Genomic DNA, 14,331 nt, shown 5'->3' on the forward strand with positions numbered 1-14,331 from the left:
CCTAACAGCCACATGCCTGTGAATTCTAATGGCCAAACTGTATCATAGTTAATGCAAAGAGCACAGAGCCAGCTGCGTATCGTCAAAAATTTTAGAATGTCACAAATTCCCCGAGCCTCATCTTCATCTATAAAATAGGGGCAACACTATCTACAGAGGGAGTGAAAATAAAAAGTTGTAAAATTTGGAATTCTATTACTACTCTCAGCAGATGACCATTTATAAAATAGCTCATATTAAAATGAATACTACTACATTTTACCATGAAACAAACTCGAATTTTTTAAAGTGCACTATTTAAAGCTAAAGAGTTAGAGAGAACTCCTCTAAGCATCTGTCTAAACGACCAAACCAAGAAACATTAAAGTAGTTAAGTATGCAGAGGCTAACACTTCAAAAACATATAAAAGGCCTCGTTACTCTAAACTTTTTGAGTCTGAGCTATCTTTTTTGAAAATGAATGACAGTATTATTATGCCTTTTGATTTCTTTTTTTCTTTTTATTCTATATCTTACACTTATCTTTTTTTTTTAATTATAGAAATAGTACATATCATTATGAAAGATAGCTTAAAACATCAGTTTTCAAAATTCTGGTCTTAGGATACCTTTACATTCTTCAAAATTACTGACTGATTTATATCTACTGAAATTTACCATATTAGAAATTAGAACTGAAAAGAAATATGTTTATCTATTAATCTATTTAAACATACTCATTAAATGGTCATACAAATAACTCTTTATAATGAAAAATAACTATATTTTCCAAAATAAAAATGAGTGACACTTTTACATTTTTGCAAATTCCTCTAAAGTATGGCCAAACTGAACACAGCTGGATTCTCAGGTCTGCTTCTGTTTTCAATTAGTTGCAATCCGTTGTTCGGGTGGAAGTATATAAAGAAAAATTGGCCCGACACATGTAGCTGGAAAGGGGATGATATTTTAAGAGCCGTTTCAGATAACTGTGGATATTCCCCTTTGATACTATACCAGATCTTGACAAGTAGTTTTTTAAAGGTTTGCTACAATTTAGAATCTGAAATCAAATCAATGAACTTTTTGTACTCTGTTACATTAAAATGAATTGGTCTATCTTACACTTTAAATGGATCTTTTACCGATGCGTGATTTTGTAACATCATGTGCTGATCATCTAGAAAATACTGGTTTAATTAGATATGCAGATCTTGCAAATGTTGGCAAATTTCATCATATCATACAGAAAAATCAAAGTCTTAATGTCACCACCGATCTCACCAAAAAAGTCTCTAAATAGTGGGAAGCTGTCAAGCTCATGGAAGTGGACACAAGTTTTCCAAAATTCTAATTTTTATCTGAAAGCTTGAATTTTTATCACTGGCAACAAACTCTACTTTATCACTTGTTTTCCTTGAAGTGACAGGCTCACTTTGTTGGTCTTTGAGAAATGTCTGCCAAATACCCAAGTGTCAATAGCTGTGTGTGTCTGTCATTCTTTCAAGTAAAAATGGTGTTTCATGAAAAAACAAACAAGAAAAAAATACCTAGTTAAGCTCACAACTCAAAAATGATGTAAGTGCTTTTTCCCGAGATACTTTGTATTTCAGAATGCATTAGAAATGCATTAGAAATACTCCCTATTTCTTCACACAGAATATTAAAAAGATGTGTACTCAAGGGTTGAGATGTAATTAAATAATTTTTACTGCTTCATCAAAGACATTCATAAGTAAAACTTTTTCTTTTTTTTAACTGTGAAAGCATATGACGACTGCGAGCATGGTTTGGTGCCACTGCCCTGTTTCATGCCAAGGCCCCAGTAAACTTACCCACCTCTGCTTGTGCACCATCAGTGCAAATGTCAATACAGGGAAAAGAATAAAAATCTTTTGTTATTATGAAAATAGCTCTGACCTCACACCCTTCCCCACCTCCAAAAGGGTCTTAAGGACCCTCCCTGGTCCATGGAGACTACACTTTGAAAACTGCTGGTTTAGAACAGTGTTTCTCAACTGGGGTGACTGCCCTGACAAGGGCTCATTTGGCAATGTCTGTAGACATTTTGGGCTGTCATAGCTGCAGGGGAGGGAGGGAAGTGGTGGCCCCTGGTAGAGCCTGGGGATGCTGCTACACATCCTACAATGCACAGGAAAGGCCCTCACAACAATGCTCTGGCCCCAAATGTCAGTAGTGCTGAGGATGAGAAACTTTGGTTTAGAACAAGCAAAAGATACATATATATATAAAAAAGAAAGGGTACCTGGTACCCAATATATAAAAACATTACTAGCATTTTGGTATTTCTTTCTTCATTTTTTTTTTTTTTTTTTTAATTAAGTTGCATTTTAGTATTTCTTTCTGGTGTGTTCTCTATGATAGGGTTGCTTTTTTTTTTTTTTTGGTTTGTTTTTGTCTTAACATTTTTACCTTATATATAATAAAATTCTTTAAGTTTTCCAGGTGATATTTATGTTGTAGGTATTTCTCCAAGTTATTTCATGTTCTTTAAAGCTTTCAAAAAGTAGCTGTATAAATTCTAATAAGTAGCTACATAAATTCACTTAGCAATTCTGTTTTTCAATTCTTAGGTTGTTTCTAATTTTCTGCCAATGTTATGAAGAGTATCTGTGTGCATAAAACTTTCTCTATAAATAGAACTGTTCCTTATGATTGATTGCTAGAGTGGAATAACTGGACCAATTCAGTATATGAACTTTTAAGGCCTTAGATATGTATTGCCAAATTATACCCCGAAGTGCTGTAACAATTGATAGTACCATCAGCAATGTGTAAGACTACCAGTTTCACCCACAAATGTGATTGTTTATCTAAACAGTCATTCTCATTTCCCCTTCTTACCATGAGCTACTTCATCCATGTCTGGACTAGTGACAGAATCTTTACCCCCAAAATCAGAGCTGCATTCAGATCGCAAGTCTTCAATTTTATTGGGAATATCCTCAGAGGTTGCACTTATGCCTTAAAAAAAAAAGTGAATAAATAAATAATAAAAACGAACAGCAAGAAGAACAAAATAACCACACAAAAAGTATATGAGGTTTGGGTAAATGTAAATAGTCTCAATTTTTTGTTTGTGTCCCAGTTCCATGCATGTGAGCTGTTAGGTATTATGTCCCTTATTGTATACTACTGCTTAAATACATTTACCTTGATTTGTTCAACATAATCAGAATTATCATGTGATCTCTAAATACAAGTAGCAGAGGCTACCAAGAACAGATACCGAGTTACAGAGGGAACACATACAGACTACCGATTACTTCAGCAGACTCTATAATAGCCTAACATTAAATTCTCATAGATGTAAAGTCCCACAGAGATAATTTTGTTTCCTGGAAATTACTCAGCTCTTAAATAAAACCTATCTCTTTGTTATCAACTTTATATATGAGGAGGCGGGGACACACCTTGAAATCCTTATTCCGTAAAACAAGACAGACATACCCGACACAACACTGAGGCCTGGCGTGCTGGGGCGGGAACTGACCTCCCTGACATCCGTATCATCAGATGTGCTACCCAGTCCAGAACAGCTCTCCAGTTCCTGCAGACGCTCCTCCTGCTTTAAATCTGGGGCCTCTAAAGAGAAGACATGAGGTGTCACCTTAGTGATTCTGTTAGCACACCACCACGGGTTCAGCTTCTGTGAGCCAGATGACAAAAGCTACCAGGGCATGAATGAAATCAGTGTAAATAGATTTCTAAGTCTGGGCTAGTTAGCAAAGTTAGTTAGATCATCAAGTGTTAAAGAAATCAAGGTTGTTTCCATCCCAATACAGTTCATTGTGCAAAGATGAAAATTTTGCTTTCAGATCACTAATCTCATAGAGTGTGCTGTTGGTTAACAAGTAAACTGAACAAGAGAATACAGAGTAAGTAGGCATAAAATCAACCATTTTCTAAAAAATTAACTCCTATGGATGCTTAACAGACAATGAGTTAACCCTAGTGTCTCCTTAAGTAAAAGTTAGCATGACTGAATGTGTTAACATCATACAACACCTATCGGGTCAGGATCACTAAATAATTCTTGAGCCACGCAGATCCGATAGAAGGTAATTCAGACATACAGTTACTTATATTTACATTCTGGTAGTTGACATTTATTTGAAGACAAAGATTTATCTTTACAAGCAGAAAAAAAAAAGCAGCAGTGTAATACATGAGAGAAAGTACTAAACATTTTACATACATTTATAATTTCCTGCACAAAATAATTCTCGGGACTCCAGTCTCACTTTCAGTGCAGTGCACTTCAAGTTCTCCCCAGGAATATATCTAAACATGCTTACCAGGGATCCAAGCACTCAGGGTTAGATTTGTGTTGCTATACCTACTTTGTGATGAATTAGTGGGCGATCCTGGACTCAAAACCCCACACAGAACCCTGATGAGTTACTAAAAGCTGCTTCCAAAATAACTGAACAGTCTGAAATCACCTGCCATCTTAGCCTATTGCCATTCAACACTGCATTTTATTCTTGATGGACAGAAAATGCCCCAAACTAATTTCCATTTGAAATTCTTAGCAATGTGATTATTTCACATTTTTCAAATGTCTATTTGGCAAAATGTCCACAATACAGAAACCAGGATACCTTACATTGAAAACTTCTGTGCAAATCAAAAAGCAAATAATGACAGCATACTAACCTGAGTCACTTGGCAATACCTCTACACTCCAAGCTTCGCTTGTTGTCTCTGATATGGTAGAACCAGTGCAGGGGTCAAGAAGCACTGACCCTGAGCCTGGCAGGCACAGTAAACTGCCTAACATGTTCTCTGCTGCTGCACCTGTATAACCAGTGGGGAGCAAAGGATTAACAGAGATCCTGATGGAAAGAGCAGTGATAATGGAGAAAGGCCAAACACTAAGCTAACAAAATCTCTCTACCCACAAGAAAGAAGCCAAGGTAAGAGTAATTTCAATCAATAACATCACTGAAAATTCAAATTTCCCACTTTGGTCACAATGACACAAGCTCCTTTTCATCAGTTGCCTCATGTTCACCTTGGATTTTCCACAGAGAAAACCCATTGTCAGGTGAAGTCATTTCAGCTAGCTTTCACTTTGATTTTTGGCAAATTTTACGTGTGTCCCTATTGCCTTTCTAAAATTTATAGTCCTACAGGGCTTAAAAATACTCAGAAACATTTAACCACAGAAAGTTATGCTGGCCAAATGTGTTTTATTCTGGTACATCAGCCATGTATTCACAGCAATAAAATTTGCAGGAAAATATACTTCGTCTCTGTAATACTCATTCGACTGCAAAATACAATTTACTGTTCAAATAGAGCTTACTGCCAGGAAAAATACTACTTTAGCATCTGGAACGAAGTAATGCAAAATCAATTAAGAAATCTATTTACACTACTTAAAAAATACAAATAGAAAGGATTCGACATTATTTATTACATACCTGTGTTAAAAATACTCAAAACGCTCCACTACTTCTGATTAAACCTAATAAAGGAGCAATTCTACTCCAATGTATGAAAAAACTTTTGGAAAAAGATTACTGTTAAAAAGTGACATTTTAAAGCTACGTCATGAAATAATTACAAAAGAAAGAATGTCTGGAACTTACCTAAATATAACGGTGGGAGGGGATCATAAAAGTACTGGTAGCGGGTGGGAAAAAGAGATAGAACAACGTGGCCATGTGTACATGTATATTTGTTGAAACTGAATGGTGGGTACATGGAGTTCATTACACTATTACACTTCAATGTGTTTGAATGGTTCCATGATTTAAAATAAAAATGAAGACGGTGGTTACAAGACTACATGAATCTTTCAGAATTCACAGAATATCCTAAGAAGGATGAATTTTAATGTATGTAAATTGTATATCAATACGCTTGATGAAAAAAAAAAATGGATACTTTTTAGAACTAGATTAATCCTTCCAGAAGTAAATTCAATTTTTAGAGAATCTCAGTATCATATTATTCCAAAAGATTTTATGGCTATGATCTGTAAGAATTTTCATCTTAAGGTGTTTAGTCTCAAAAGAACATCATCCTAAACACAGACTACGAACATATATACTATGCCTTGTACATAACACTTGATGAGGAGCTAGTTCAAAAGACTTTTTTTTTTTTTTTTGAGGGGTGGGGTAGGGAGGAGAGTTAAATGTAGACAAGGAAAATGTACCTCTATTTAAGTTAAAAAACAAAATACACAGATGCCTTGTTCCCTACAGTTATCTCAGTTTCCCAGGAAGTGCTAACATACACACCACGTCTGTCAGACTACTGACGCTCCTCCCACAAAGAGGGGGGAGATGTGAATAACCACAGAGCATTCTTCCAGAGACATCAGAGAGTATTTTACCTGCAATTTCTTGCAAGCGATCTTCATCAATGTTAGGGTCAAAATCACTTCCCAAGACATCTGTACTCCAGGTCTCACTCACTGTTTCTGATATATCCCTATCATCGGTCAGTCCCATCATGTCACGAATCTCAAACTTCCTCAGCTTATCATCAAGATTATCTTGTGTTGTAGCTATCAGAAAACAAAATTAAACACTTGAAAAACGGTAGCACAGCTATTATTTCTTAAATTAACGTTAAAAAACTTTGTCTTCAACTTCATGTTACATATTTTATAATTAATACTGAGCATACAGGACCAAAACACTGAGTTATTCCCTTATGGATGTAGTCTTTCCGTCTCTGAACTGATCTCCCCTCATGGATTAACTGGGGCCATAGATGCGATCAGCTGTCTCCCTGTACCCGTAATCTCTGATCAAGAACTGGGACACATTCTGCTCTCTCTGAATTTGCACAGGCCTTGTTGCTTGCTTTGGCTAAAAGGGTGAAGAGGAAATGTGCCAGCTGTGAGGCTAGGCTTTAAGAAATCTTATAGACATCTATTCTCTCTCACCTTTGCTTCTCCCATGAGAACAAGCCTGTCGGAGGATGAGGAACCACATGGCACAAAGCACAGGTCACTCTAGACCAGCCAGCTCCCCAGTGACCAAATGACCCCAGCTAAGATGAGCAGCGCTCCCTACTTGACCACTGGTGACCACAGATGCATGAGTGAGTCTAGTGTAGATCAGAAACACCACCCAGCTGACTCATAGACTTGAGAGCGAAATTAAATGTTTATTGTTTTAAGTCACTAAGTTTTGAGGTGGTTTATTATACAGCCTTGTGGCAATAATTAACTGATAAACCCATACTAAAAAAATTTTTATTTGACCTGGATACGCCCCTCAAATTCTGGAGTTTACTGTCTTCCAATTGACTGATGAAAAGCAGACTGCAATTTAACTCAATTCACTTCTTAACCTAGTGTTCACAAACTACAGAATGTCAACCCCACCTACAATGGAATGATCTAGAGGACTTGTTAAGTGATATTCACAAATTACAGACTGCCAACTAACATCAGAATGATCTAGAGGGCTTGTTAAGGAAGTGATATTCTTCTGACTTTTCTCTTATGCTAATACTATTCTGTGATTTTAGAAAATTTAATCCTAATTGATAACAAGGGCAAACATTAAAATACATAGCATTACTTTTATTCAAGCCACACACACCCCAACTGGCAATGCCCTTTTCCTTTCTAAAATGGACTGAACCAGGATTTCTAGAAACAAAATATGGGAAATGGCTTTTTTTTTAACTTACCGGGTAATTTTTAAGCATACTAAAGTCTAAAATCACTGCCTCAAACCCAGTTGAGGACATTTGCCCTCAACACTCTCTTGAAGGCCTCTAGTGATATTTAAATAAACAAATCCAAAGACCTTTTTCAAATTAATGCACAACAGGGATCCATCTATTTTTCAATCCTTAGCTGGTGCTTCTTCCCTACTTGGTAGTTCTTGAGTAAGTACTACGGTTTCCCACCTCTCTGACTTACTTACACTGTTCCTTCATCTACAATGCCCTATCTCCATTTCTGCCAAGGCAATGCCAGCCAGGCTTTAAGGCTAGTATTTTATTCCAATAAGCTTTTCCCTAACTTTCAACCACTGTCTCTCTTAATAAGAACTGTCAAAGCACTCTTATGACAGTTTAAATCATTTGTGTACCATTCTTGCCCTATTCTAAGTTCCCTGAGCCCTGAGTTTTATCTTTGTATCCCTTAAAATTCTAATATTACGGAATTAAAATATCAAATATTAAAGAATGCAATCATGTAATTTAAGCCTAAACAATTCACTCACCAACTGAACGCATTTTTAAGAAATGAAGAAACTATGAACAAATAAGAGTTTAACAGCCATTATATAATCAACTTAAATTTATTCTCTTCCTGAACAGAGCCAACTTACATGGAGACACACTGTTTATCCTAAAACCATGTAAATTCTTTGCTACTTGAGCAACTGTGCCCAATGTCACTTTACCTTGTTCATGCTCTAACAGCTGCAGAGCTTCGACTCCATTACTCCCGGAAGGTCCTGCCCCGAGTTCTGAAACAGACTCTCCTTCCAGGTCTAGAGAGGATACTGAATTGGAGCGATTTGAAGGACCTGGAGAAATGTTTCCACTGTGAGTGAGCTTTAGAAAAGTAAGGAGCCGCCACGCAACTTTTCATGCCTTGATAAGAGACTAAAGACTGATAAGAGTACTTTCAATGCTGCATTTATTCCTAAACATATACATGACTGTTAAGTCAGCAATTCTGCTTCTAAAAAATTGTCCTAAGGAACAATTCAAAAATTCATCTAAAATTGTTTGTTTCAGGGCTTCTTATGATGTCTGAAATGTATAAGCAATCTACATGTTTAGTCACAGAAGAATGTTTAAATAAATAATGATATGCCCATTGAAAATTAAAGATAGCCATTAAAAACCAAGTTACTTAAGAATGTTAAATTATAAAAGGAAATGTTACTGTTATATTGCTAAACAAAAAAGGTTACAAAACAGCACAAACGTAATCTTGCTATAAATAAACCAAAATGTTAACAGTTATTAATAGAATGGTGAGATCACAGATGATTCATTTTCAGTATTTTCTAGAATGAACATACGTTACTTTATGTAGTTAGAGGAAAGGTTATCATATTTTATGTTTCTGTTAACATGTTAGTAAACTTGAAGTTTTTCATTAAAAGTTTATCCTAGTACAAAGGGTGACAGTCTCACTTCACAATCTTGGCTTTTAATTGTCTTTTTAATTCTTATTTCCATTGTATCTTTCTGCTTCATAAAGTTGTGTGTGAGTGTGTGAATAAAAAAAATACAGAATATTAAAAGCATACACAACATCCTGAAATACTAGTGAGTCCATTTTTTCCCCATTTAGACATGCATTATATCCCTCTAAAGGAGCTCTATAAGCTTTAGTAGATATCAACACTGGAGAAACAAAACTTGGTATTATTTGAGTTTCAATGAACACATATCTTTTCCATTTTATATGACCAAAGGTCTCTTGCAATCTTTTTTTTTTTTTCCTTGTAATCTTAATTTTATTCAAGAAACAATCTTTAGCCAACTGTTCAAGATTAGAGGAAAACTTCATTACTCTCCTCCGTGAGGGGCACAGACAGTATAATTATAATTTATAAGGCTCCTTTAAAGAACACAAAACATTACTTGAACCACACGACTCCTTGAATGAAGTAACCCTTCACCTTCAGATATGCCTTCCAGATTATCACTGCACAGGGAAAAGCGCAAGGTTTTATCAGGTTTACCGTGGAGTTTGTTTTCATCAACAGGGACATCTCCTTGTCCTCCATCCGAAAGCTGCATGTTTAGGACCTAAAAAATAAAATGCCATTGGTGCATCACAACGGAAAGATTACTGACAAAGAGACCAACCACAGCAAATATATGTTTAAGTTCTTTTTTAATCGTAAACTATCATTTTTAACTAAAAACCCACTTCTCTTATTCTGATTGAGCTTTTAAGTGCCTTTAGAAGTACAACCATCAGTGAGAAGAACTGAACCTATGCCTCCCATACTAGTGTCAGAAACTGGAAAGGCAATCAAACATCAAATAAGCAGAGGTTAGGATTACAAGAATCAGAAGGCTTTGGAGTCAGGAAGCCAGTCCTCCTGGTTCTGCCATGTGCCAACTGTGTAATCTTGGATAAGTTACTTAAACTCCCTCAGCCTTGGTTTCTTCACCTCTAAAATGGTGATACCAGTATGTATGCCATGGAGTTGCTGAGGATTAAATAAAAAGACGCACATAAAGCATCTAGCATGGTCAAATGACATACTAAATTTGCAGAACATTTTTACAAAAGTCAATAAACTAAGTTAATGGGAAGAAAAAAAGAAAATGTAAACAAATTATCTTGCAGGTATCAAAATTTAATCAGTCTAGTCTGAACTTACACTTGATCACCATATACACGGCCATAAAAGTCCATACCGGAAGCTGAAGTGTGAATTCACAGCCACCCCTAGCTTAGAGCTGATGGCCGTTTTCGTTTTCTATTTGTTCTATATGTTGATTCCCAAATAACATAATTACTGCTTTACTGGAAGGCACAAGGCATGTTTTAAGGACACCCTGAACTTGAACTCACAGCCACTGAGTTCCTAGGCTATTACTACTGGGATATGAAGAATTTTTATGTGCTTAAATTAAAAAAAAAACAAAACAAAAACACCTCAATGTGCTATTTCTACCCTACAGGTAAATAAGGAAATTAAAGGGTTTTTAATGGCTCTATATATTTATTCATGTTATTTAAAAATAGAATTTCTTCCTATTTGCTTGAAATTAAATTCAAACATAAAAATTTTACATTTTGTATTTTTTAAGATATTAAAAATAATAACTCAGACCTTTAAACTCAGAGTGAACAAAAGGCAAAAAAATCTTCAGGCAAAATCTAAAGGCCTAGAGGGTGGAGAAAATTAACAGAAAACAAAAGATCGTACCATAATGAAGACATTTTCCTGCACAGGAATGCAGGCTACTGAGACCAAGGCTGCCACTGAGCTGGGGACTGGGGGACAGTAAAGGGGAAGGTAATACCACAGATCTCTCTGGTTGACATTCACCAGTTTTTTTCCTCATTAAGCTTTGCTTTGGCTGTTACACGTTTTAGATTACATTCCAGAGTTCCTAAAAGTAGATTCTGACAGTTTTGCCAGCTTATTCATTGTGTGTGTGTGTGTGTGTGTGTGTGTGAGTGAGAAAAGTTTGAGAGTTTGACAGCCCTCTCTCTTAGAAGTGCTGCCACAATTCCAAACACAGCCAACCACCAACATCACCTTAACAACCGCTATAACTGACTGGTCCCTTCTTCCCAGGCAGGACTAGGTTTTCTTGAATAATAAGCAGTCGCTGTTGAATATAAGATGCTGCTGCTTTTTCGGGAGGTCGCAGGAGGTCGCAATCTATGAGAAAAGGCTCCTCCTACCTTTTTTAGAGGCAAGATTTCTCCTTTCCTTTTGTCCTAAGCTCTTCTATTTACAAATATTTTAAAATAGATTCCCATGCCCCCAATCCCATTTCTTAAAAATATTTTACTTTCTTAGTTTTCTTTTCAGTTATCTCTTCCATTTCTTCCTAACGAGCTAAGGAAAAAAATATATTTCTAAAGAATGTTTGGCTCTTTAAAGCAGGAATGTCACTAGTATATGATTAGAAAGAGAAGAAACACAAAACACTTTCTACAGGTTACTGGAAAAGTCTCCTCAACTTCCACACCACAATTTCCCGGCTTCTTGTCTCTTTCACTATAAGGAAAATTCCTTTTGGTGTGGACCTGGTCACCAACCACAGTGCCATAGATATATTAATGTGCAGGGCCTCCAGAACTGCTGACAAGAAATTTAGCATTTGATGGTGAGTCATGGTAGGCCCTCTGAAGATAATCAAAAATATTCATTAAATGTATATTGATTTATAGAAGTGATCATTAATTAGAATGGAATCTAAATTTCTTAATATTATGGCTATAAGTTAAATGTAACAATACAGTCATACCTCATTTTCTGACATCATCCCTGGAGTAAGCTGGGGACCTGTCCCTAAGGAAATGACCAAGACTTCTTCTGGCTGTATCTCCTGAATGGTTTCTTGAGATGATCCTTCATGGTCCATATGTAGGTCCATTAGCACATTGGTGCGACTTCTACTCCGAGTCGCTAATAAAAAAATTTCAAATAAGACAATTTATAAGAAAAGATAAAGAAAGTAGCTCACTAAATACAAACATATATTTTCTATTAATGTAGAACATTTGCGCATGCATACACAAAAAAGTGGTGAGAATATGAATAAGAAAAAAAACTCTGTATCTTCCCAGTTACTCTACTGATGATTAATATAGTTTCTCCTTCAAAACTGATATGCACAAACAATGATCAATGTTCACCTGACAGGGAATGACACACAGATGATCACATCTATAGAACAGCAAATATGTCCCAATCAATTTAAGACTTCAGATGACAGAAAAAGCATTACTCTATTTCTTATCTTTTCAGGATACCTGCAACTATTTCACCTATAAAAAACTGCCAAGGGTCTCCCATACTAATAACTGAATTTACAAGCATTAGAAAATTTCATATAGAAATCTGATAGCCATATAAAGTAACATACATTAATTAGGCAAACGTTGGCAAAACCAGAAAGTTTGTCTTTCCTAAAATGTATTAACTTCTTCCCAAAGATGGAGGAGAGATTTCCCTATGTTGAATACAAGTTTCCCTTCTGCTTGCTGGAAACATTCTAAATTAATATAAGATTAATTATTTGGGGGTGTTTTTCCCCCCTACCTAATACTTTTGTCTCAAATAATCCAGCCTACAGATCTTACAAGAACATCTGAAAGATCTAGATAGTTGGTGACAACTTAGGAGTTTTGGTCTTCTGTGATGTTTCAATTTTCTTTCAGAGGTCAGTGAAATTCAATACAATCTGAATACTACTAGAAATTTTATTACAGGGCAAAATAATCAAAAGTACAGACCTAAAGCAAAAATACTCTATCGTAACAAGTGTTCAACTTCACTTTAAGTGAAAACTGATCTAAAGACAGAAATATAAAGAATCATCTCCTCTCCACAATGCTACAGATCTGTTCATTAATAACTCTTACTTTCAAAATTCAGAGCACATGTCAACTTCCAAAAGTCAGGTTCACTCACATCTTTTTTGTTGACCTTCACTATCTTCTACTGAATTGTGAACTTAAATTCAGCTTCAGGAAAACTACGTGAATCTTAACAAACTTTATAATTCATAAAAATGCAAGTAATCAAAATTCATGTAGCAATGTACACAAAGCAAAAGCAACATGCACATGGAGCACACTTTTATAAACTGTTTCTTAAATAAAACTTGTATAAAAAGAGGAAGAACAGCCTATTACCCACCAAATGGGGTTACTAGAGCTATATGAGCAGTAAGATTGGTGGCTGAGGACTCCCAGGCAGTGATGGCTGCTAACTGTTGTCCTGGGTTGCGAAAGCATTAAACAGAAAGAAAATCAACCCTCTGAATAATGGACACATTTTTAAAAATATGAAATCAATTCAATTACCAGGTCACATAGACTATACAAAATAATACTGGGAAAACATTTGAAATTTACTTTCCATTATCCCCATATTTAATGACACTTCTGGATGACAAGAAATGAAAAAACTAATGTATAGGAGTGAATAATGAAAACATTTTTATCTCTAATCTACCAAATCATTTATTTCTTCATGTTAAAAAAAAAAAGTGCAAATAGCATATATTAAAAATCACTGAATGTCAAACTTCATTTTTTTCCTATTTTTAATTCTGAAAATTGACATTTGGGATGGTGAAAGCTAAAGATTTAAAGCAGGTGCCAACCTTTTTGGCACCAGGGACCAGTGCTCTTATGAGAATCTAACGCCTGATGATCTGAGGTGGAGCTGAGGCGGTGATGCTACCGTGGGGGAGCGGCTGCAGACACAGATGAAGCTTCGCTCACTCTCCTGCCGCTCACCTCCTGTTGTGCAGCCCAGTTCCTAAAAGGTCACGGACCGGTACCAGTCCCTGGCTCCGGAGTTGGGGATCCCTTACTTAAAGATTATATTGCATTCTTGTTGATGATACTATTTCACATTCTGTTAAATATAAGGTAGACTAATTTTAAGAAACTGATGGTTTTTAACAAATCAGCTCATGGATGTTTAAAAATAAAATCTCATTCTTCAAAATGTAAAAAATATAACTGGTCATTTTCACTAATTATTATTAAAGTCCTCATTATTACTAAAAAAAATTGGCACTAACCTACTCTGCTCCCTTGGCCTAAACACTCTTTTCCTGTTTTATTTACTTTGTGTAACTCTCATTCATCCTTCAAGAGAAAGTGCAGGCTTCACCTGC

The 14,331-nt window shown here is 35.8% G+C and overlaps 1 protein-coding gene across 8 annotated transcripts in view; it reads right to left on the reverse strand.

Moving 5' to 3' along the window:
- GAPVD1 (GTPase activating protein and VPS9 domains 1) overlaps window positions 1-14,331 on the reverse strand; it is a 55,713-nt gene that overhangs the window by 18,357 nt on the left and 23,025 nt on the right. For 5 of the 8 annotated variants that reach the window (XM_016137382.2, XM_016137386.2, XM_036238738.1 and 2 more), the window contains 7 exons: window positions 11,944-12,104; window positions 9,624-9,753; window positions 8,388-8,513; window positions 6,350-6,523; window positions 4,660-4,800; window positions 3,451-3,585; window positions 2,845-2,964 (listed from right to left, as the gene is read on the reverse strand). In XM_016137382.2, the coding sequence (XP_015992868.2) occupies window positions 2,845-2,964; window positions 3,451-3,585; window positions 4,660-4,800; window positions 6,350-6,523; window positions 8,388-8,513; window positions 9,624-9,753; window positions 11,944-12,104 (987 nt within the window). Of the gene's footprint in view, window positions 1-2,844; window positions 2,965-3,450; window positions 3,586-4,659; window positions 4,801-6,349; window positions 6,524-8,387; window positions 8,514-9,623; window positions 9,754-11,943; window positions 12,105-13,340; window positions 13,422-14,331 lie in introns of all 8 variants that reach the window. The other 3 variants (XM_016137387.2, XM_016137385.2, XM_036238740.1) reach the window with 2 other exon arrangements.

This window comes from Rousettus aegyptiacus, unplaced genomic scaffold (genome assembly GCF_014176215.1).
Source record: "Rousettus aegyptiacus isolate mRouAeg1 unplaced genomic scaffold, mRouAeg1.p scaffold_m13_p_3, whole genome shotgun sequence".
In the NCBI taxonomy this organism is placed as follows: Eukaryota; Metazoa; Chordata; class Mammalia; order Chiroptera; family Pteropodidae; genus Rousettus; species Rousettus aegyptiacus.